At 52.4% G+C, this 23,782-nt stretch overlaps 1 protein-coding gene across 3 annotated transcripts in view; it reads right to left on the bottom strand.

The window, feature by feature from the left end:
* Nucleotides 1–11,002: 11,002 nt before the first annotated feature.
* Nucleotides 11,003–23,782, bottom strand: part of KSR1 (kinase suppressor of ras 1) — a gene marked incomplete at its 5' end in the record, with an annotated part of 146,256 nt that continues 133,476 nt past the window's right edge. For 2 of the 3 annotated variants that reach the window (XM_080826708.1, XM_080826707.1), the window contains 2 exons: nucleotides 11,009–13,985; nucleotides 18,595–18,728. In XM_080826708.1, coding sequence (XP_080682834.1) covers nucleotides 13,907–13,985; nucleotides 18,595–18,728 — 213 coding nt within the window. In that variant the 3' untranslated portion in view covers nucleotides 11,009–13,906. Of the gene's footprint in view, nucleotides 13,986–15,815; nucleotides 15,897–18,594; nucleotides 18,729–23,782 lie in introns of all 3 variants that reach the window. The other variant, XM_080826706.1, reaches the window with a different exon arrangement.

A 23,782-nucleotide genomic window follows, 5' to 3' on the forward strand; every position in this document is an offset into this window, starting at 1 on the left:
TGTGTCAAGGGAGCGGCGACAAGCAACCTACCTGAAGTCTAGGGGGTCCCTGCAGTGTGCTGGGGAGAGAGCCTATGGCCAGGCCAAGCGAGAGGAGAAGGGGAAGGTCTTCCAGGCACCGAGTGGGGAGAAGTTGCCCGGAGCCATTCATGGCTCTGCACCTGCCTTCCACCTTGTGCCTTGCCTAGATGCCCCCGAATTTGCAAAGACTGATGTCTCTGAGAGGCCCCCCTAGACTGAGACCACGGGTCCCCTCTGCCCACCCTCCACCCCTACTGTATCTGGATCAATCAGAAATCGACCAAATTTAAGGGGCAAACAGTAGTCGGAACAGAAAGGAGGGAGAAGAAAGGAAGGGAAGGTGTCCGAAGTCTCGCAGGGACGCCAGGGACCCTGGGACAATTTCACTGGGGATCATTGCACAGGGAATAACTGTAACTCTCGTCCGTGCAGACTGGAACGTAAACTAAGACAACTTTGGACAAGTGTTTGGTGGATGATCATAAAGTCAAATATCTACCTCTCCTCTGTCCCGGGTAGTCTCCTCCTGATATTTATGGCAAAGAAGTGAAAACACACGACGGCTTTCCTCACCCTCGCCCCAAACCGGAAACAACACAAATGTACACCGACTCAGAAGAGAAAAAACACATTGTGGACCAGCCCCCAGCAGCAAAAGGGAGCCACAGATCCAGGAAACAACCTCACTGAACCCTGGAGCCGAGCAGAAGAAACCAGGTGCCCTGGGACCGTTCCATTTACATCAAGTTCAGAGACAGGTCAGAAAAGCAATGACCCCAGGGGTAGCACTGACTGGGAGGGACATGGAGGAATCTTCTGGGCGCTGGAAGCCTTCTGGAACTCGGTATGGATGGTTTACAGATGTAAAAACTCGCCATACAGGGCTCGATCCCAGAACCCCGGGATTACGACAGGAGCGGAAGGCAGACACTTAACTGACTGACCCAGGTGGCTTCCTGCCCGGGCTTTTCAAGGGGGAAGCATAGACATGGTGTGTGGAGAACAGCCTCCCCGGCAGGCCTCCTACAGCCACAGGGAGGTGCCTCCCCAGCTCGGGCTTTTCCCCTTAGGCTCTTCTCAGTGAAGGCTCAAAGGCTCAAATGGGCTCTCCTGGCAGGGTTCCACAGGGGGCAAATGAAAGGCCACCAGGCTTCCTTGGAGTGACTCTGGGACATCCTGGTGGTGACCTCCATCTGGACCCTGGGCCTGACCTTTCTCCACAGGGGGTGCTGAGTCACTCCTCCCCAGAGCAGGAATCAAAACTGAACACTGATTTAGAAGGAATGGGGGAGGAGGGGGAAGGCTTATCTTGGAAGCAGAAGGGGAAGGGGACAGGGACCCCTTCATGAGGCAGGGCCGCGATGGTGGCAGGACAGGGTTGCAAGCTTCCCCTGGCTTGGCCCCCTTCCCACCTCTGCCCCCCAGCCCAACGCTCAGGGACAGAGCCCAGGTCTCGGGCTGATAAAATGGAACAGAAACTTCTCAGAACTCAGGAAACTCCTCCTACTGGAATCCACCGCTTTCCAGGAAAAGGAGGGGAGAGCTACACCACAACAGGGTCTCTCCTGGGAGCTCTGAATCCAATCCCCCAGCACCGGGGTAGGGTGGAAACCTTGAGCACTCAAATTTTGGTGAGCCGGGAGTGTCTCCCAGGTCCTGGGATTGGGTAGTTTGGAGGTGAGTCTGTATATCTGTATTTCCAACAGGCACCTCATGCAGATCTGGGTTTTGCGGGACTCACATTACAAACCTGGGGGGCACGTTAAAGGAAAAGAATACCGGGGTGCCTGGGTGGCTCAGTCAGTTAAGCGTCTGCCTTTGGATCCGGTCTTGATCCCAGAGTTCCAGGATTGAGCCCCCTGTCTGGCTCCCCTGTGCCTGGGGGGGAAAGCCTGCTTCTCCCTCTCCCTCTGCCCGGCTCGCTCTCTCTCTCTCCCTCTCTCAAATAAATAAATTAAAAAATCTAAAAAAAAAAAAAAAGAATACTTAACTAAAACAGATGACCAAATAAACACACTGTAGGGCCCCGCCCACAAGCCTGCACAAGCGAGGGGCCCTGTGGTCAGAGCCTCTTATGCTAATAATGGTGGGTCCACCACTGAGCCCAGAGGATGTCAGGGGAAGGTGGAACTCCGTTGAAGAAACGCAGACAAGCACTTCCTTTACAAGCATTTACTGAGCTCCTGCGGCACGTCCAGCAGCGCGTTTGGCTCTGGGGGCCATAGACCAAGAGGACATTGTGTCTTCCCTCCAGTGGCTCACAAGTCATCAGGGTTGGTGGGGATGCAAGTTATGAAATGCACTAACGGGCTTTAAAGGAAGTGAGTTCAGCTTTCAGTGGGGGCCCAGCAGCTGAGCAAGGTTGGGCAGGTTACTGGAACTCTGTGAACCTCGGTTTCCTCATCTGTAAGATGGAGCTCATCACGGGCCTTACTTCAGTAGGTTGTTGTGAGGGCTGAGGGAGCTAGTGCTTGGAAGGCACTGAGGTCCTCGCCTGGCACGGAGCAGCCACGCCCCGGATTAGATCTGTTTGCTTGCAATTCCTACCTGCAGGTGGGAAGGCCACGTGGCCCCTAGGCTGAGTCTTGAAGGAGTGGTGATGTCCCTTCCCTGGACGGCGGGGATAAGGAGTGAAAAAGAGCCTGCTGCAACCTTGGCCTGCCACAACCTTGGAGTCAAGCACATTCAAAGTCACTCAGTGGGGAATCCATGTGAGCAGCCATGTAGCCCCAGATGTACAAAAGCTAGTGTCCTATCCATTAATTAGGCAGACACACCGCTGTCTCTGCCTTTAGCCCTTGTGTGACTAGCCTGGGACTAGTCTTCCCAATTTCCCCTAAATGAATTTATATGCATTTATTTTAAAGGCAAGCTTCAGGGCACCTGGGTGGCTCAATGGGTTTAGCCTCTGCTTTCGGCTCAGGTTGTGATCCCAGGGTCCAGGGATCGAACCCCACGTCGGGCTCTCTGCTCAGCAGGGAGCCTGCTTCCCACCCCTCTCCCCTCTCTGCCGCCGTCTCTGTCTGCCTCTCTGCCTACTTGTGATCTCTCTCTCCCTCTGTCAAATAATTAAAAAAAAAAAAAAAAAAAAAAAAGCAAACTTCAGGGGCGCCTGGGTGGCTCAGACAGTTAAGCATCTGCCTTTGGCTCAGGTCATGATCCCGGGGTCCTGGGATTGAGCCCCACATTGGGCTCCCTGCTCAGCGGGGAGCCTGCTTCCCCCTCTCTCTCTGCCCCTCGCCCCCCACCATGCTCGCTCTCTCTCCCAAATAAATAAAATATTTTTAAAAAATTAATTTAAAAAGTAAATAAAAGCAAACTTCATGTCATCACCATAAATGAAAACCACCACCATCTCCATAAATAAAAACTCCTGGTGGGCAAAATGGGTGAAGGTGGTCATGCAAATTTTGGGGGGGACACGTTCAAACCACTGCAGTTAACAAATACCCCAAACATCATAAATTCCATAAAAATAACTTTTTTTTTATTAATTCCTGGCACCATATACTTTCCTACATTTTTTGGCTGCACACTCTTTGCTTCTTTGTGTGAAGATTTGATGTAGTTTCCATAAAAGAAGTAGAAAGGTCATTCTACCTTTCCAATGACCTGCTTCTTGAACTCAACTGTGTATGCACCCTGGGGACCAGGCAACATCGGACACATTCCTTTGGGATGCACTTCTGGCCCTGAATCTTTGTATCTGGACCCAGGTGAGTGGGCACAATGGGTGGGAAGAGGTGTCCAGAAGCCATTCCTAAACTGGGATGGCTGGGAATAACTGAATTATCCATGGAAATGGCTGTGAACCACATGAGTATATCCCACTAAACCTAGAAGAAACATATGCCCAGCTCAACAACGCTCTTAGTCCGATCCCCAAAACACATACGGCCTCAATACTACCTAACTCAAGAAGCCATATGACAGAGAGGACGTCTGGGGGAAGGAGACAGTAGTGTTCATCAGTTCATTCAAGGGGCACTTGGCTGGCCCAGTTGGTTGGGTGTCTGCCTTCAGCCGAGGTCATGATCTCGGGGGTCCTGGGATCGAACCCCCCTGTCGGGTTCTCTGCTCAGTGGGAAGCCTGCTTCTCCCTTTGCCTTTCCCTCTGCCCCTCTCCTCCTCCCCCTCCCCTTGCTTGTATTCTCTCACTCTCTCAATAAATAAAATCCTAAAAAACACCAAAACCAGTTCATTCAATACATCTTAGCTCTTCCAGGTATGATGAACACCTGTGGCCATGAAAACCCATTGCCTACGCAGCGAAGCACCCTGAAGTTCAAGCTTCTTGGCGACCTCTGGGTTCTGTTCCTAAACCTGCAGGGAAGACAGATGATAGCCAAGCCGGTGGCCTTGCCACAGGGAGATGAAACTAGCTTTGGCCATAGCTCCTGGCCCCAGCCCAGCCCTTTCCCTTCCCAGCGCCCTCTGCCTCCTTCCTTCTCTACCCTGCTTTTAGGAGCTAAGCCCCTCTTCACAGACCGGGAACACTCCCCAGGAAAGGAAGCAGTGTCTATGGACACCAGCGTGCTGTCCGCCTGGCAGGGGGCCAAGGAGTTTACATGGTCACCTCTGCTCCAGCTGGCAGGCCTGGCCCTGCTGAATCATCGAGGAATCTACGAATCGGAGAAGTGCCTCACTCCACACATGTCACAAGCAGGCAAACCCGGATAGAAACCAGGTCAGCCTGGCTCATAGGTCTGGGTGCCGCCCCCAGCCGCCCCAGCAACCCCTCCCTCCATTTTGGGGCCAGGTGAGGAGATGGCCTGAGCAGTCAGCCCCCAGCTGCTGACCTGCTGAGCCTTGATGTCCCTCCCCCCTGGGGCTGCTTTATCTAGTGGGTGACCTACGGCTGCAGGACATGACACAGAAACTTAGTAGCTACAGACAATGACAACATTTATCTGGCCCACAAAGCTGAACTCCAGCAAGGCTGGGTGGGGAGAGCTCAGCTCTGCCCGAGAGTGGGAGTGAAGTTGTGTCTGTCAATAACCTAGCCTCAGAGTGCCATTTCCACCACATTCTACAGGTCGAGGCAACAACCCCCGCGTCCCTCCCAGGAGGGAGGAGACGCGTCCTCCCAGTAGTGGGGAGATGGCAAGCAGCAAGATTCTGGAAGAGCTTGGGGGCCAGAAATGTTTAGAAGATATAATGACGGCCACAGTCCATAAACGAGGGCTGGGCCCCTCCTGGGCACTGGGGTACAGGGAGGACTAGAGGGGCACAGAGGAGGGAGCACTAAGATGATTTTTAAGGAAACACTTGTATAGTGTTGATTCTGTGCTAAGCATTATGCTGGGTACCTCACATTTAATCCTCTATCAGCTTTATGAAGTAGGTGCAATTAGTGAAGTCTGTTCTGTGGAAAGAAATGAAGGCACAGAGAGGTGAAGCAACTTGCCCAAGGTCACACAGCTAGAAAGTATCACAGCTGGGATTCAGCCCGGGCAGTGCAACAACGAAGCCTGGGCCGCTAACCGCTGTTCCACCCTGCCTCACTTTTCAGATGCCTTTTCCTAGGATGGGCTTTCCTTCATGGGACCCAGCATCTGTTGTGGGGACACGGGCCCATGTGGCTCTGCATTTTGTGCCCCCAGGGGTGAGGGAGCTCTAGAACCTATCTACTGGTTTCATTTTTTAAGATTTATTTGAGAGAGAGAGAGCAAGTGTGGGAGTGGGGAGAGGGAGAGAATCTCAAACAGACTCCCTGCTGAGCACGGAGCCCAACATGGGGCTAAACCCAGGACCCCGAGATCACGACCCCAGCCAAAATCAAGTTGTCCCACCCAACCAACTGAGCCACCCAGATGCCTCTCCTGGTTTCATTTTTGATCAGAATTTTTTGTGCCCGGGCAGTAGGAAGCCCAGAGCATCACCTGCCACTTTGGGTCCTGTCGGCACCCTCTCGCCCCAGGCTTATTCCAGAGGGGCGGCAGGGAAAGGGGGTGTGGAGACTGCTCTGCTGAATAGGAAGGAACAATGGATCCATTCTCTTTTGTATTTGGGGACACAGAACATAATGTGGAATGAAGTGGTATTTCCCATGCAGTGGAACATCATTTATAGGGGGACCCCAGGTGTCGAAGCAAGGGCCAGACACTTTTGAGAATTAGCCAGACTTGCCTTCAAATCCGAGCTTCCTCCTTTGCTGGTTGGGTGACCCTGGGCAGGAGTGTGTCTCCTCGGTGGCCCTCAGTTACTCCTGTGGGTGGGGGTAACGCTTGATTCGTAAGTTTTGCCTGCTATGGAAGGAGAGGACAAATGCCACTTGACAGGATCCCAGTGATGTTCTCTGGCTTTGCCCCAGCCTCCTGATTTATGTCCAGGCCTGCACCCTGCACCCCAAATCTCTGACCCCAAATCTTCACCTCTCTTGTTCCTAGACACTCTGTTTCTAGTAATATGGCCTCACATGATTTTATTATTTTTGGCAGCCCCGTCACTCAAGGGTTCTCACCAACTAAAATCCTACAGTTCTTTCCAGATGTAACAGCTGCCTCCACCCAGGTGCAGACAGTGATGGTGGTTGTGTTCCAGAAATAGGGCAAACTCCAGGCTCCTTCCTCCATGACTTGGGCCTTTCTTCTACAGTCATGGAAGGCTCGTCCAATCCACCTAACAAAGGAGGGACCGGGTAAGATTCAGAAGCCAGGCCCCCTACACTGACCAACCTCCTCCCTGTGCCCAGGGGGAAGGATAGCAGACACTCAGTTCCTACTTGGTAAGAAGGGGAATGAGCTTATGTGGGTATACTCCTCCAATGCTGCTCTGCCTCCCAGCCTCGAAATTTAGTGACTGACAATCTTTTTATTTTTTCTTTAAAGGTGGGATGGGGGTGGGAGAAGGAAACCTGAGAGCGCCCTGGGCCAGCCCCATACACAAACATCGAAGCCATCTGACCTGCTGCTGGCGTCCACTTGGACTGGAGAGGAGTCCTGGCTGGGGTGGATACGGGAGGCTCCCCTGCCAAGGGACAGGCCTGGTGTTCTGGGAAGTGGGGGTGCAGAACCGACAGATAAGGGGCAGCCACTGCACTGAGCATTCACTGGGAGCTAAGAACCTCAAGGGCTTCATTTACTGGGTCTTCCCAGCAAGTACGACAGGTGGCAAGATCCTATGTTCTCTACCCCCAAGGGTACCGATGTTTCGGGAGGTGCGGACACTTGTGCTGGGTCCCACAGCCAACAGTGGGGTGGGGCGAGTGGAGTCCTGCTCAGCGTCCCCAGATGTCCATTCTCCCTTTCCCAGAGTGCCAGAAACCCAAGTTCTAGCTGGGCACGGGGCCCCAATGAAAGACTGCACCTGCCACCCAAATGCCCTTTGCCCCACAAATTACCCTTCAGTGTCTGTCTCTGGCCTCATCTGTAAGCCTGGGATGGTACTAGTTACCTTCCAGGTAGAGCAGGAGGAAGATTAAAGGAGTTAGTCATGTGCAGTGCTCAGAACACGGCCTGGTGCCTAACACCTGCTCAGGGACAGCTGTGGACAGGCACCATGGACTTTTGGACCAGAGGGACAATAGAGGCTTTGTGTGTGGTCACGGGGCTACCCTCACCAATCCCCTCCCATTCCAGGCAGCTCTGGGGAGAAACAGAGAGGGCCTGGCTTTTCCTTCCCAGAATTAATCCACACAGGAGCCCTTGTTCCCACTGAAAGCTTCCATTCTAAGGGCTAGAGCACAAAGGATCTTTCAAGATTACTCCTCTTCTGATAGCCTGTGATAATAATGGCTCCCCAAAACTCACGCTTCCCGGTGTCCATGTGGCTCCCAATGTGACTCTGCTCTTCCTTCAAGAGATGGGGTCACGGGGTGCCTGGGTGGCTCCGTCAGTGGGGCGTCTGCCTTCAACCCCAGTCATGGTCCCAGAGTCCTGGGATTGAGTTCCGCATCGGGCATCCTGCTCAGCGGGGAGTCTGCTTCTCCCTCTGCCCCTACCCCTTGCTGTGCTCTCGCTCTCTCTCTCAAAATAAGTATGTAAAATCTTAAAAAAAAAAAAAAAGTGATGGAGTCTCCCTTCCTGCTCCTTGCTGTAGCTGGCAGAACGCAGAAATGACATTGGGCAATTTCTAGGGTTGGGCCTTAAGGTACCATACAGTTAAATGGCTAAAATGATAATGTCAGGCTCCCACCAATGACCCTGGGGTCTTGGGGAGGGGGGCTGTGGTTTACGGTGAGTCAGAGCACGTTCCCAGAGCCCACTGTGTGTAGCAGCAGGGAGAAGACTGAGCGTGTGGCATCCCCCCATGCTGGGCATCATGGCGCTCGCCGGTCCTCTGCCCCACTTGCCTCCTGCCAGCAGCCAGAGCTGGGCCAGAACATGCAAATGTGTGTATGCAAACTGGTTTCGTCTGTCCTACGCACAGAATTAAAAAAAAAAAAAATGCAAGCCAACTTTTGGAAATTGGGGAAGTTCACATAAAAAGCCTGACTGCTAGCTCCTCTTAAAGATAAACACATGAAAAAAGAAAAAGAAAGATAAACAAATGAGAAGAATGACAAACGGAAAGGAAGGTCTGGCAACACCGGGCTCTCGTTCCCAGGAGGCGACAAGTCTGCAGAGCTGGGAAGCCACTGTCGCAGAAAGCACACTCTCTGGTTCCCCACAACCCTCACCATCCTCCCGAGAGCAGGCATGAACAAGCATGAATCCCCGGTGGGCCTCGGCCCCAGGCCGCATTCTCCTCCTCAGGCAGGTTGCTATCGTGCCTCCCCTGTCATAGGCTGCCTGCCACGCCCTCCTTTCCCCTGCAAGCCCCTTGGTACTTGGCCCTTAGGGCACGTTTTAGCTACTCTCCTCAACCACTGCTTTCAACTGGCCCCTTGGGGCTTCTGGCACAGGACGGGGTTCCCTTTTGGGGTCACACACGCCTTCTGAGGGTCTTGCTGCTGAAGACACAAAGCTCCTGTCCGAATTTTGAGATACGCACTCTGAAAGCCTGGATTATACTTCCATTCTTTTCTGCCTAGCAGTAGGGGGTGGGAAAGAGAGCTCATTCTTCCAATTACAAAGTCTCCTCCAAGGATACAACTTAAAACTTAATTCCCAAGGACCCAGAGGCACTGCCCCTTCTGTCATTTTGGCAGCTGGCGGTACCCTTCTGTCCTCCATACACGAGCCTCTAGCACCGGCCAGTGCTGCCCCTAACCCCCACTATATCCCAGGGAAGTCCTCCCTCTCCTGTGCCCAGACCCAGAACCCTTCGAGGCCTGCTTGACTGGAATAGCATACAAAAATCCGCTTTCAGGGTACAAAGGTAAATAATGTTAAATATTGAACGATGTGCCAAAGAGCCACAAATGTGCAAATGCTCCCTCCCCCTTTCTTACTCAACCAGGGCTCTTAAAGGGACTCCCACCAGAGCCTCACTGCCCTGGCTAACCTCTACCCTCACCCCTCTGAGGCCCCGGGGAAACAGATTTCCATTGCTTTTATTTTGCACCTCCTCAAAAAATAAAAACGGCCTATCAAGAAAGAAAAAGAAACCTAGCAGCTGGATGTCTTCTCAAACATCACTAGGGAAAGCATGCTGGCTATGGCAGTTATAAAAAAGCACCCTCCCCAAGTCTCCGTAACTGGGGACCCTCCCTCAGCTTTACCACTAAGTCCTCAAGAATGAGGTCACATTTTAAATTTTCCTAGTCCGTACCCTTACATTCATTTCCTCAGCAAGGTGTGTTGCTGGGCAACGTCCCTCTGCCTATGCGGAGCTCACGCGGACACCCCTGAGCTTGACCCTCCCCTGATCCTCAGCCACAGACTCACCTTCTTGGTGACTGACTCTACCAGCAGGAAAGCAGACATTTGGGGAGTTAACTGGGACGCTCACCTCTCCCCCACATCCAATCAAAGCTCAGGTCACCAACCCTTTGCTTCTAGTTCTGCCCCACTCCAGTCCCTCCTAGGTATCTAAGACATAAATGTAATTAGGACCCTCTCCTGCTCAAGAATCTTCCATGGCTCCTCAGGGCTGCTGTGTTTAAGCCTTAACTCCTTGGCTTGGCACCTGCAGGATCCTCTCCGGCTCCAACCTAACTGCCCCCTCCCCCACCAGTTCCATTGTACAACAGCTTGAATACTCATGATGTCCCCAAGCACACCATGTGTTCCCAGACCTCGGAGCCTTTGCATATGCTGTTCCTTCTGGGGACAATGCCTTGCTCTCGTTTCTTTGCACCAGGCATATTACTCACCGTCCAAGTCAGCTCCAAGGCCACTTCCTCCACGAAGCCTGCCAGCAGACTGCGGGACCCCTTCGTTGGGCCACTCAGGGGCTCACAGCTGAAGGCAAGGGCACCACCACCTTTTTACATGTTCCAGTGCTTAGTGCCACCTTCAGAGCACAGATGCTCAGTAAATGTCCAACTGGTCAGTTCCTCAACTTCTGCTGAGAGGAAGTTCTGGAGTCAAAGCCATGGGCTGCGTCCTGGACTAGCCACCCTCCAGCTGTGTCCTCTTGGGTATTTTAACCTCGCATGCTTCAGTTTCCTTGGCGGAAACATCACAATTCCTGCCTCACGGTGTGCTTGTGGTGGATACACTGAGGTGGGGGACGGTGGACAGAAAGCCCTCCCTGGCTGAGGAGGGCCTTGCGAGTGTCAGCTCCCCTTCTCCATCTGTACTGCCTACTTCAACCTTCAAAGCCTCTCTACAGGACTGGCAAGGAGAAACTCCGAGAAGAATCAGATAAATGAGCACTCCGCTCCCCACCCCGACAGCTTCCACGAGGCCAAGACAACTCTAGCCCGGGTCTGGGTCTGCTCATGAGCTATTAGTGCTGGAGGCTGGATGACCATTATCTTGTCCATCTGATGCCGTTCTGTCTCCACTCCTCCGTCTATCTTCCAGGTCCACGGACACCAAGGAGTTCCTAGAGGGGGTCCGATTCCCCAGCCCCGTTCCTGTTCCCTCATGCCATCCATCCGAGCAGCTCCCCATGCACATCTGGAACTGACCAAGGAGACACAAGCCCCAGACACCTTGGTACAATTTTATTCACCAACTCCAGACACCCAGGCTAGGCCTGGCACAAAGGACGTGTTCTTGCCAGTGGCAAAAAAACCGATACAGCACGTTCATTAATACTAACCATTTTAATTTAAATTAATAGCATTTCTGGAAGACAAATGCAGTTGATAGAAAATATAAAAACTTTTACTGTACAAATTTTACATCACATTCAAAAAAGCAAGTGTGTGCCTGTGGCCACGGAAGACGCTGGTTTTACACACACACACACGAATGAAATCCGGGCTAACACTGTAGCATCACACGAGCTCCCGAAACGGCTTCACATTTATGTCTCCATCCGGCCCCCTAATCAACACGGTACAATAGCAATGCAGGCTTACAGGGCACATGGCTGCTCCCTGTGATGACAAGGAGAATGCCATGAGAGGACAGGATTCCAGCGCTCTGCACTGATCTGGTGACACGGAGAGGTCAACGTTGCTACACTGCCCACGACCAACGGGGAACTTGCTGGGATTGAAGACCTTGAGTTGGATGGAGAGCCAGCGGCTGTGGCTCTGGGGGTTAAAGGCAGCAGGGACACGGGCCCTAGGGTTTTGGATGGGATGCCTGGAACTGGAGGTGTGCTGAGAAGGACCAAAGCTTGGGCTCCATTCTCAGACCACAGTGGGGACCTCTGCAGCCCCCAGAGCTCTCACTGGGGAGGCTGTCCCAGCTTCTGCCATCCCCTTCACAGTTGGCCGTGAGCACTGAATTCACAGTATCTGGCCGTCCTTCATGTGTTTCCATGGCAGACGGCAGAGCGCACAGAAGGGCAAGCACGTCTTCCCAACCTCAATTCACAGTCACTTTGAGAGGGAGTAGGGGACCACGTTTCTCTTAAATGACAGGCAGCACAGAGGTTAAGCCAAGAGCTGGCTGGCTGTCCAGGGCTCTGAAGACGAAGGGGCTGTCCTCCACACCTTCAACTCCCCCCTCAGGGTTCCTGGCAGTGTTAGTTCCTTAAGGGCAGGGACTGTCACTGCTCCCATCGCAGCGTCCCCCGCACTTGGGCAAGACACTGTCCGTGTTTGATGAAAGCTTCTTGAACTGACCTGCAGGCGTGACACTCATCGGGGAGGCCAAGGGATGAGGGGATGAAGTAAGCAGCCCCAAAGAAGACAGAAGACCCACCAAGAGCTGAATCCACCTGGCTTACAGCTCTCGTCTTGCCCACACCCTCACTGGGAAGGGTTAAGGAGCTCAGGTCTGGGGTGTTGATGGGCAGCGGGAGCCTGGATATCTCGCCCTGCTGCACAGCTGTGCTCTCCAGGCGTGGGTCGGCCGAGGGGTGTCGGACCTGGAGTCAAGAAGGCAGCCCCACCACTTCTGGTCAGGGGCCTGCTTCGTATGACCTTTTGGCCAGACTCCAGGGAAGGCTCTGAAGATTGGGAGCTCTGCTAGGTGGGTCTAAATGAAAGGGATGGGAGGGCCACATGCCCCCCCATCTTGGCTCAGAGTGTGGACACAGGGTCTGGGTCTGAATCCAACTACATCTCCACCCTCATCATCCTTAGTCGGTTCTGGTTTGAGGCCTATCATGGCGTAACAGCCACCGAAGGTTTCTTTGTCATCTGGAACTGTTCTCTTTAGGTGACAGCTTCTAATGAAGATAGGCAGAATATGTTCACTTCACGAACTTTCCCCAGTCAAGTCCCTCCTTCTGGTGCAATTATACACACATAGATGGTCCTGACTCGGTTCAGGGGAGGCTCTGAGGACTGGTGGACTGGGTGGGTCTGCGTGAACAGTGTGGAGGGGCACAGACCTCCCGTCTTAGCTAAGGGCTCAGAATAAGGACAGCGGAAGAGTCAGGAGTGGCTCCGGGCCTTTAACAGGACTGGAGGAGAAGGGGTGGTCAATTCCAGAAACTTAGCATGACTGATGGAGCTTCTGAAGAGCAAGGTCACCCTGTGGCTGGGAGGGTGAGCTCAGGAACCCGCTGCCGGCCCCTTCTCCCTCCCCCTCCCCTTTTTGTTCTCCTGGGAGCAAGCCCTCATGGTACACGCAGCTGAGGGGCTGGGCCTTAGCTCTGGGGTCAAATCTCAGTCAGGACTGGGATGTGTCTAAAAAGCTGAAGCCCTGAGTACCATCTCCTTGGGGTCTTCCTGGAAGCTGTGTGAGAGAAAGTTGTCTACAGGTGCTGGAAATCCTGGCCAGCAGCCCCTGGATCAATCCAGACATTATTTGGGTTTAATCTGTCTTGACTTTTCCAGCAGGGACGGGCTGGATAATTGGGGTCAAAAGGAAACCCAAGCCCTCTGGGAACTCCTGACCCTCAAATCCCACGTGGCTCCTAGCCAGGGTTTCCTCTGCCAGAAGAAAAAGGGACAGTGTCCCTTTGTTAGGATAGAGGGAGAACCCTACAGAGGGACATTCTGGGGTTTGGGGCCAAAGTAGAGTCCAGGTCAAACCTTGTGGTCCCCATCCTACCCCAAGAACAGCCACAAGGACGATGCTTTTCGTGCTTTTCCTCACCGCCGCCATGGTCCTCCAGAGGGGAAGGCCACTCCCGCCATCCCGGCCAGTGGTGCCAGGGTGCCTCTGCGGCCACCGTTTATTATTACCTATTGTGAAGCATTGAGTTCACGCCCCTGAAACATCCATGTAAACTTTCACTGCCTGTCGGGGCAGGTCTGGTTGGTGGTGATATCACTTGAAGAAGAAACAGCAGGTGTGGCTCTAACGCCAGCCGGATGTTTCCCTGGATGGACGGGTCGGAGTCAAGGACTCACACTCCTGGTCTGCACCACTTAGGAGGGTGGACTGACGTTTCGAAGAGTGTTTTCGTTTGTGGCATGGTGGTTGTTTGGATGCTTTAGAAACACATTTAAGAAGAAAAGAAATCGGCAGAAAAACCACACGGCTGGCTACATCTTTGGATTACTGGATTCCAGGACACCCAAGCCAAACCTTTCAAACCGGGGTACAACTTTGCTGCTGTTAATGCTGCAAAGAGGAACAAAAACATGGGTTACGGCCCCACTGGCCTTGATCGGAAGTAGGATAATGTTAGCCAAGGAGCGGGCCTGTTTCACAAGCTCCACAGAGGACCTGCCCCCAGCAAGAAGCAAGCCTTAGCAGAGCTGCTCCTGGTCAGACTTGGTCTCAACTTACATACCCTCCTGGGGGGGCAGGGCCTTCTCAGTCTCGGAGTGCCTGGCACCTGGCCTGCTATCACTGCCATGGCCTCGACTGAGCTACTGTCTCATTTGTGGCCCAGGAGAGCTCTGCTCTGAGAGCAACTGGGGGAAAAAAGAAACCGGACCCCAAGTACCGAGAGAGCGGCCTCACACAATCCTTTCAGAAATGGTCCCCAAACACTGGGGGGCAACGTAGAAATGCAGACTCTTAGAGCCCACCTCCAGGGACCTGGACTCAGTTTGGGGGAACCCCGGGAACCTGCATGTGGGAAGCAGCCCATGACTGCGTGTAGCCTCTCAGCCACCCTCTGGATGGAACGCTCACTTGCAGTCTGGTACTCTGTGTCTGTGGGGATTGGCAGCAGAAACTTTGCTCTCATCAGTGCAACTGTTTGGCGACAGGCCCCTTTTGTTTTTAGGACCACTTTCCGGAGGGCACTGCTGGGGACAAAGCCTTTCCCAGCCAGTGTCTTTCACAGCAATGGGACCCAATGCCTCCAGATGGGACTGGCCTTGGGCAGCTCTGAAATCATCCCACTCCTTGCTGGACAAGACCTTGCAGGTTAACAGCCAAGCAAAAGCCCTCCCCTGCACTGTGGACCCAGCCAGGTCCCGGGGGGTCGGGGGCAGCGGTCAGGGGCAGTCGATCTCACGGAGGTGTTAGTGGGGAGACAGGACCGCCCAAACACACTGGCGCCACCCCACAGAGGCAGAGTTAGAGAATGAAGTCCCGGACGGGGGAGGCAGCTCTGCTGGGCGGGGTGGGGGGCTGTTAAGGGGTCCTCGTGGATGACAGTTATTCTGGGACACACAGGCCATGGAGAGGGGGAGGAGGCTGGTTTTAAAAAACAAACAAAGCAAAAGAAGAAGTCTCGGGAGAGAGGCCTGGAGCGGCAGAGATCGCATCCCCTGGGTTAGTGCGCGCATGTCAGTTGGCGCTTGAGCGGAAGTCACGGTGCCCAGTGTCGATTAGGAGGAGGAAAGCCCCACGTGCATGCAAGGCAGCCAGGCCTACAACCTACGGGGAGAGAGAGAAGAGAGGAGAACAGAGTCAGAACCCGAGCCCATGGAGCCGCAGAGGCCTGGCCGGGACAGAGGGCAGGGGGCCCACCTTCCCCGCAGTGAGGGAGAAAGGTGTCCCCGCTCCATCCCAGGCTTGGCAGTGCAGAGGGCTCAGAAGGGACCCAGCACAGAGCACCTGTCCCATGCTCCCCTGGACAGTCACAGGACATTTAGACAGAGGCTGGCTGATGGACCCGTGGCCCCTCAGCCCTTGACTATCAAACCAGACTTCCTGAAAGTTCACTCCTTCTGCTTACTGTGTTCCCTTCTTTAAGCTCTGGTTGAAGGGTGCCCTGGCCTTGGACCAAGGCTCCGAGTTCTCTTCCACCCTGGGACAAGCCAACATCCACCACAGTGGGTGGACGGAGGTCCTGTCACGTGCTGTGGGCCTCCTCTCAGCCCTGCGAGACACACACAAGCCTGTAGGATCCTTGTGGGGGGCCATTTTGCCTACAGGAACATCACTTTGGCTTAGGGAAACAGAATAGAGGAAACTGGGGAAGCCGGATGCAGACAGAGAACAGGAAGCAGGGTGCAAACAGGCAGAGAATGAGCGGGATAACGGAAGACACACTATTCCTCCAGAGCGGGACAGGAGTTCTGAAAGTCCAGGCGACCGTCACGCCCTTTCCCGTAGTAGCGGCTCCGCCAGCGACTGGGGTGCCCGGCGACCGTGTGGCCAAGTGCGGGAAGAGTGCCGTCCCGCGGGTGACGGAGTCGGGCGCCGGAAGCAGACAGGTGGAGGGAGATGATGGAGTGGGGAGAGGACAGCACAGGCCAGCATGTCCACACACCCCCGAAAATAAAAAAGCAACAAGACAGATGAAAAAGAAAAGAGAAAATGAGAATTAGAGGCAGAACGTGTTGAACTAGAAATCATGAACAGGAAGGAAGCGGTGAGAGGCTCATTCAGGTAGGCTGGCATTTTCCCCCTCAGCAGCTAACACAGATGGCTTTGGGCAGGGGACACCACCCAGCTGTGGCTTTCTCTCCCACCTGTGAAATGAGAAGCTGGGGCTCTACAGTCTTTAGGGAATCTGGAATCATCTCCTGAATGCTAGACCCGCCCAGTGCAGCCTTCTCTTCTGTGGATGACCAAATTCGGGCCCAGGATGTTAAACAAGCTGCCCTGAGTCCAGGGGAACCCCACTCTCCTCGTCTCTACCAGGACAGCTCCTGCCCAGTTCCAATGGCCCCTCTTCTGGAGAACCCTTCCTCAAGCTCCCTGGGTGGGCAGAGAGGGCACTGAGCGTGGCTCAGCATCCCACGAAGGCTGTTCTTTGGTACAACACTTAGCATGTTGGCATCATTCCCTCATCCATTCACCGATTATACTGCAAGCTCCCGGCTGGCCGAGGCCTGGCCTTGGCCTTCTGTCTCCCCAGGGGTGTGGCAGGTACTCAGCAATGGCTGGGTAGAACCCACACCTCCAGTAGCAACATTCTGTTGCCCCCCATTTGCACTAGACTCTGACCCATCTTCAGAGCAAAATATGGACACTAACGTGGCATTCTAAGAGAAAGGGTTCCCAACCTCAAACTGTCATTCCTCTAGGCCGTCCCCACACATGGCCTAAATCAGCGGTTTGCCACGTTTCTTCAGTGAGTTCTCCCACCGGCATCCCCTGGTCAGGTGACTCATGCTGGGCTCCCCCCTCGCCTATAGCTTCAAACCCAGTTTGGTTCGTTTTCAAGATGGGCCAGCCAACTATACCCAAGCCAAATCCAGCCACAAAAAGATGGATCGTTTTAAAGGTTAAAAAAAAAAAACAAAAAAACCAAGAACATATGATAGAGATCATATGACCCACAAGCCTAAAATATTTACTAACTGGCCCTTTCTAGACTAGGATGGATGCTGTTGCCACCACACACCTGGGCAGCAGGTAGGAAATCCAGGAGCAGCTTCTCCAGGGGTCAGTGATGGGATGGCAGGTGCCTCAGCAGCCACCTTGGGGGTATGGACAGGCTCCTGCCCCTCCCCCTAGTTAGCAAGAGCAGTTCCACTTTATCTGGTTTATATACTGGGAGTCTGGGGGAGATTGCACTTTTAGAAAGTGCCCTTTGCCTTAAAAAAGCTTAAAACCATTCCTATTGTTCAGGGATCTTTTCACATATGGACTGCTCAATGCACTTCTGCACAATACACAAACTAAGAATGGTTTTTGCCTTTCTAAATGGGTTGGGGGGATCAAAAGAAGATTCCACAACATGTGTAAGTTGCATGAGAGACCCCTGGGTGGCTCAGTCGGTTAAGCGCCTGCCTTCAGCTCAGGTCATGACCACAGGGTTCTGGGAGCGAGTCCCAGTGGGGAGTCTGCTCAGTGGGGTGTCTGCTTCTCCCTCTCCCTCTGCTGCTCCCCCTGCTTGTGTGCTCCCTCTCTCGGTCAAATGAAATAAAAATCTTAAAAAAAGAAAGTCGCATGAAATTCCAGTTGCTGCATCCATAAATAAAGCTTTCTTAGCGTCCAGCCAGCCCCCTGGTTTACGTGCGGTCCCTGGTTACTCCTGCATCAAATGGCAGAGCTGAGTCCTTGCCATAGAGACCGTGCTCAGGACTGTGACAGCCTCGCGCTGCTGCTGGGCACACCACCCATCCTAGGGGTGGGAGCTGCGGCTCCAATTTCCCTTCGCGTCTGCAAAGTCTAACACACTCCCCACGCTACGAGGCCACCCCCCGATCTGGCCCCAGCCCACTTTTTAAAGCTGTGGAAACTGAGGCCTAGAACGACAGACTTCCTCAGATTCCCACAAAGGGTTTGCAGCAGGGCAGAGGCCCACTTCTGAGGGTCAGGCAGAGCCAGAGCCAGAGGGACCGAGCGAAAGGGGAATGAGGCAGAATGGACAGGAGGAGCGAAGGCCACCTGGTACCGAGGGGCACGAAGGACTGTGTGATTAAACAGAAGGGGGATGGCCTTCCTGCCTCAAAGTGGCACAGAAACTCGGGCCACGTGGTCCCCAACCCAGGTGGCTGGTCGGGGGGCTCCAAAGCCGTCTCGAGTCTGCACCCTTTTAAGTCAGAGCAGCTCTGCTGATGTTGGTGTTGCTCTAATACCCACACTGCTCTGGCCTCCAACTGGCCCCATCTGGCCCCTTCTGAGGCGGATTCCTCTCGTCCGGGCCTGTCTGGGCCCAGCATCAGCACTGCTCTGGTAACAGGGATATATAGGTTTTCACAGAAAAGGACTAGAGACGCTCGTGTCTCAAAAGGAGTCTCCGAAATAAACAAGATCCTACTATCACTTGGGCAAGGGGGCGATCTGGTTTGTGTATTCCCCAGATCTAAGTCTTAGAGTGGACGGTGACCTTTAAGATACCAGGAGAGGCTGCGAAGGCCCACCGAGGGCTACTTACTCAGCAGACTTCCAGAAGTGGCCGGGGTGGGAGAGCCGCCGGTTCAACTTGGGCAGCTTCTCCAGCATGTCCATGAGCAGGGGGAAGCTGGGCCTCTCCTGCAGGTCGAAAGCCCAGCAGGCAGACAGGATCTCCTGTGAACAGAGCCGGCAGGGGTGGGGGTGAGAGCTGGCGGGGAGGGAGGGAGGAGGGCACAGCTCGGGCACTCTGCACAGAGTCCCTTCTATGTTCTTGAGCCCCCTGCCTCCATGTGGTGGTCCCCCAAACACCCTGTCCATGTTAAGAAGATTGGCCATGAATCTCAGAAGAGCTCTCAAGCTTTCCAGCAGAAAACAAAGTGCACGAGCTTGTCTCCCCTCTTTCCTTCTTAGACCACCCTGGAGTAACAGGAACAAAGCTGAACAAACAGCTAATAGGAAAGAGATCAGAAATGGGGTCCTAGGGGCGCCTGGGTGGCTCCGTTGGTCAAGCGTCTGACTTCAGGTTAGGTCACGATCCCAGGGTCCTGGGATCGAGCCCCACATTGGGCTCTCTGCTCAAGAGGAGCCTGTTTCTCCTTCTCCCTCTCTCTCTCTCAAATAAATAAAATCATGAAAGAAAGAAAGAAAGAAAGAAAGAAAGAAAGAAAGAAAGAAATGGGGTTGTAGAATTTTCAAACGGAAAGCCAAAGAAATGCAAGATGCTCAGAATATACATGGGGTAGGGCTGCGACAGGGGTGGGAGCCTCAGCGATACAGCAATGGAGGCTAGGAGTGGCCAGAAGGATGAAACAGAGGGAGCGCTTGAGAGTCAGCAGAACACCTGTCCTGACTGCCCCCCAAGGGGCACCAGGGTAGCTCAGGGGGTTAAGTGTCCAGTTCTTGATCTCAGCTCAGGTCTTGATCTCAGGGTCATGAGTTCAAGCCCTACGCTAGGTGTGGAGCCCACTTAGGGAAAAAAGAAAAGAGAGAGAGAGTAAAGCTCCTCTCACTTTGGCAGTTTGCTACCTGCTTTCCGGATCTGCATGTTTACTGCACACTTTTCAGCCTTTCAGTTCAGGAGAGCCCCAGCAAGAAGACAGGCCTGCCTACACAGCCAGGCAGAAAGTGCTCTCCCACGTAGGCTCAGGTTTTTGTTCTTGAGGACAACTACACCTTGTGGGGTTGCCCACCAGGTCAGGAAAACAAGAAAGACCAAAAATACACTGACCAAAACACCAACTCTGGAGTAAAGTAAGTGTGTGTGTGTGTGTGTGTGTAGAAGCATAAAACAAGATCAATAAAAACATACCAACAAACAAGGAAGAGCTTGAGATTAATTACAGAACTTCTGCAGTCCAATGCTCTACCCCTGAGCTATACCCCCTAATCCCAGAACCTCTGAAACAAAACATTAGGTAGGAATACTGGCAGATAAAATTCCGGAAGCTCCCCAGATTGTGCCCCCGATTTTAGGTAGGAAGAAAAAACATCAAAGAAGGTAAAAGACACAGAAGCTCACTAAGGACCAAATTCTGTCCAATGGGAGTTTCCACAAGAGAAAAGAAAAGAACTACAGGGCAGGAAACTATGTAATACAGACATAATGAAAGAAAATTTCCCAGAAACTTTTAAGGGAAGCTGGAATCTTTACCTTAAAAGGCCCAGTGAAGGGACCTCACTGAAAAAAAGAGTATCAAACCAAGAAAAATAAACTTATTCTAAGGCATATTTTAATGACATTTCAATGCAACAAGGATAAAGAGAAGATCCTAGATGTTCCCAGAGAGAATAAAACAGGGCATCTACAAAAGATTGAGAATTAAGATTAGTATCTGATTTTTCAGCAATGCCCTGGACATGTGCTGTATACTGACAGCTAAAATTTCATGTTCTTAGGGAAGATTACTGTGAACCTCTTGGTGTGAGAACAAAATCAGGACTTATTCAGGAGCATATAAAGATTCAAAGATTATCTCCTATGCAACCACTGGGAGGGAGTTCTTTTAGGGTTCACTCGCATTTTACTGGAAAGCAAATAAAGATATGGGGAGACCTGCGATACATGAAATTCTAGTACTGAGCCCGGGATGAACAAAAAGAAATGAAGGATGACAGCATTACAGCAGGCCTAAAATTCCATTATCCAGATCATGAGAAACCAATGGGAAGAATGGGACAAATTCCATTCCATAAGCAGTGCGTAGGAGCTGCAAAACCTCAGGAATATGGCAAAGGTGGTGCTTGTGAACGTTTTCCGCAAGAAAAAAAGAAGACAATCAGAAACTACAGGAAAAACCTAAAACTGCATAAGAAAACCATGGTCCATGTGTGAAGCCAACAAAATTGTGGTGAGCCTTTGAGTAACTGACAGAATGGAAGAAGAGAGAGAGACGCACAAAGAGGAAAAGGCCGTGAGCTGCTTAATCAGCAGCTCATGGCAACTACAATATATTACAATCGTGCACCCGTATTTATTTTCTTTTTACTTTTGGCCTCCATCTGCAGACATAGCATGGACGATTCAATTATACTGACACAGAATCAGTCTTAATAAAAGGATAGAGGGAAAGCAGACGGGAGGCTGAGCAGAGAAGGGGCAGAGGGACAGGGAGTGGAAAGCTGCTAGAACAAGAATTTGGTCTTTTGGAGAGTGACCTGAGGTGGGGGACTGCTGGTTTTCATTAAGAAGCGTTCTGGCCTTTTGACGTCAGCCTAGGCGCACTACTCACTGTGGCTGCCGTGGCCAGAAACTTGGTGGTGAACTTACAGCACTGGCTGGAGGGGCAGAGAAAGGTGCTCCACAGAGGGCACTCCCTGCTTCTGACCATGATTCAAAAATCACTTTTTATTGCCTCTGACTTATGCCCCCCTCTACCCACCAATGGTAATGTGTTTAAAAAAAAAAAAAAAAAAGAACAAAACAAAACAAACAAAAAAACCCCCCAAAAACCAAACAGGAAAGTCAACTTTCATGAACCGGGAGCTGACTGCTGGAACATTTTCACTTTTCCCCCCTTCCCTGCTCCCTAATCTATTCTTAAGGGGCTTCAAAGGACCCGCAACCCCACACTATAAGAAATCCTTCCAGAACGGAACATGAAAGATAAAATTAATTATGATCTTAGCCCCAACCCAGGCCAATTAAATCCTTCTCTCTGGTCGAGGCCCTGGGGTCCTGATATTTTCAAAAGCTCCCAGGTGATGCTGACTTGTAGTCAGTGTTGCACTCTGACTCATTTGCCTCTGACGGGCTCTACGCTCTGCTCCCGGCCTTCCCCCGCCTGAAGACCGCACCCACCACTCTGCACCAAGACCGCAAGTGCGCAGGGAGAGAACGGAGATTGCTACCAGGAAAGCAACTTGCTATTTTTTCCTTCACATAAAACAAACATACAGGTACATTCCGGTTTATACAAAGGTGTCCTTCATGACTTTATTGTAACAGGTAAAAACGGGAAATAACCTAAATGTCCAACAACAGAGAAGTAGCCATATTAGGGTGTACGCCAGGGCATACAGGGCGGACAGGTATAAAAACAAGGCTCTGTCCATGATTTGAGTTAATAAGCATATCAAAACACCACGAGGAAAAAAGGTCATGATTTTAAAAAATGAGCTACATGTTATGATCCTGATTTTTTCAGATACGTATTTAAAAAAATTAAGGGGCACCTGGGCGGCTCAGCCAGTTAAGCATCCGGCTCTTGATTTCGGCTCTGGTCGTGATCTCGGGGTCGTGGGATTGAGCCCCGTGTTGGGCTCCGCACTGAGCAGGGAGTCTGTTTGGGATTCTCTCTCCCTCTGAATCCCCACCCCACCCCCCCAACCCTTTGCCCCATTCACACACACTCTCTTTTCTCTCAAATAAAAATCTTAATAAAGAAAAAAAAAGACGGGGTGCACCTGGGTGGCTCAGTGAGTTAAGCCTCTGCCTTCGGGGATTGAGTCCCGCATTGGGCTCTCTGCTCAGCATGGAACCTGCTCCCCCCACCTCCTGCCTACTTGTAATCTCTCTCTCTCTGTCAAATACATAAACAAAATCTTTGAAAAAAAAAAAAAAAAGAAGAAGATGATGATTAGAAGGTACCAGCTGCTTAAGTTGCAGTATGAATGACTCAGTAGCCAGGAGCCTGAACCTCTCCTACCTCTAGGCCCCAGAGGTCCGGGGCTATGCCAGGCAAAGGTGGGTCTGCCCGGGAAGGAGTCCAAGAGCATTGGGGAGGCACTCATGACCCACCTGCCCTGCTCAACAGCCCAGAAGAGGTGCTATCAAGTGGCCAAGGAGCCTTGTGTTGGTGCTAAGATTAGCCTTTTGGTGTCCCTCTTGGAGGAACACATGTGTACAGAGAGAGTCTGCTCTTCAACCAGACGGCAGGGCCCCCCTTGGAATAAAGCACCCCAGGTACCATGTCCTAAACAAGTGTTCCAAAGATGCCCTAACAGCTAGCTACCAGTCAAAGGAGGAAAATATGAAGATCTGGTCAGGTCCCGAAGGAAAACCAGGAGCCTTTCTCCCTGTGCCTGTCCCCACTTGCAGACGGTGACTCTGCCAGCATCGTCCCTGGTGTCATCAAGAAGCTCACAGCCCAGTTAGAGCTCAACTGGACCAGCACTGGGGATCCCACCAGGCAGGCACCCCCAGATGCCTCCTAGAGCGTGTTCACAGCCGGGCTAGCACCTGCTTCCACCTGATTACCATGGGGATGGCTGCCCGCACCGGAAACATCAGTCCTGGCTTCCTTACACCACTGTGCCGGGGCCGGGACACTTAGAAACCGCAATGCAGAGAAACCACTGCAGGTGTTCCGAGGCAGGAGGTTCGCACCTGTGTTACGATCTGGTTTTTTGACAAATACGCTGCAGAAACTTGGACTGGTTCTTGGGCGTTTGGGAAGAACACTTCGGGGAGAGATTCATGTGATGCCACAGGAAAACCCCGTCTGTGTTCGGTGCAGGGAGGACTGGATCATCTTCCTCCACGTAAGGAACATACAGGGCTCTACTATCTTTTCCAACTCATGAGTCAGTTAAAACCAGGACCTTTCTTTCCAGTCCTTCTTTTTCTTTTTTTAAGATGATGGTTTTTCTAAAGAAACATAGTTGGGTAATAAAGGACACAGGTGCTTTGGCAGGCAAGCAAAGAGGCCCGCTTAGGACACTTCTGCCTCCATGCCCCATTTCTCAGGTGAGTGAATGAAGAAGGGCGCACCTGTCGTGTGCCCCGCCCC

Source organism: Martes martes (genome assembly GCF_963455335.1).
Source record: "Martes martes genome assembly, chromosome: 16".
Classification (NCBI taxonomy): domain Eukaryota; kingdom Metazoa; phylum Chordata; class Mammalia; order Carnivora; family Mustelidae; genus Martes; species Martes martes.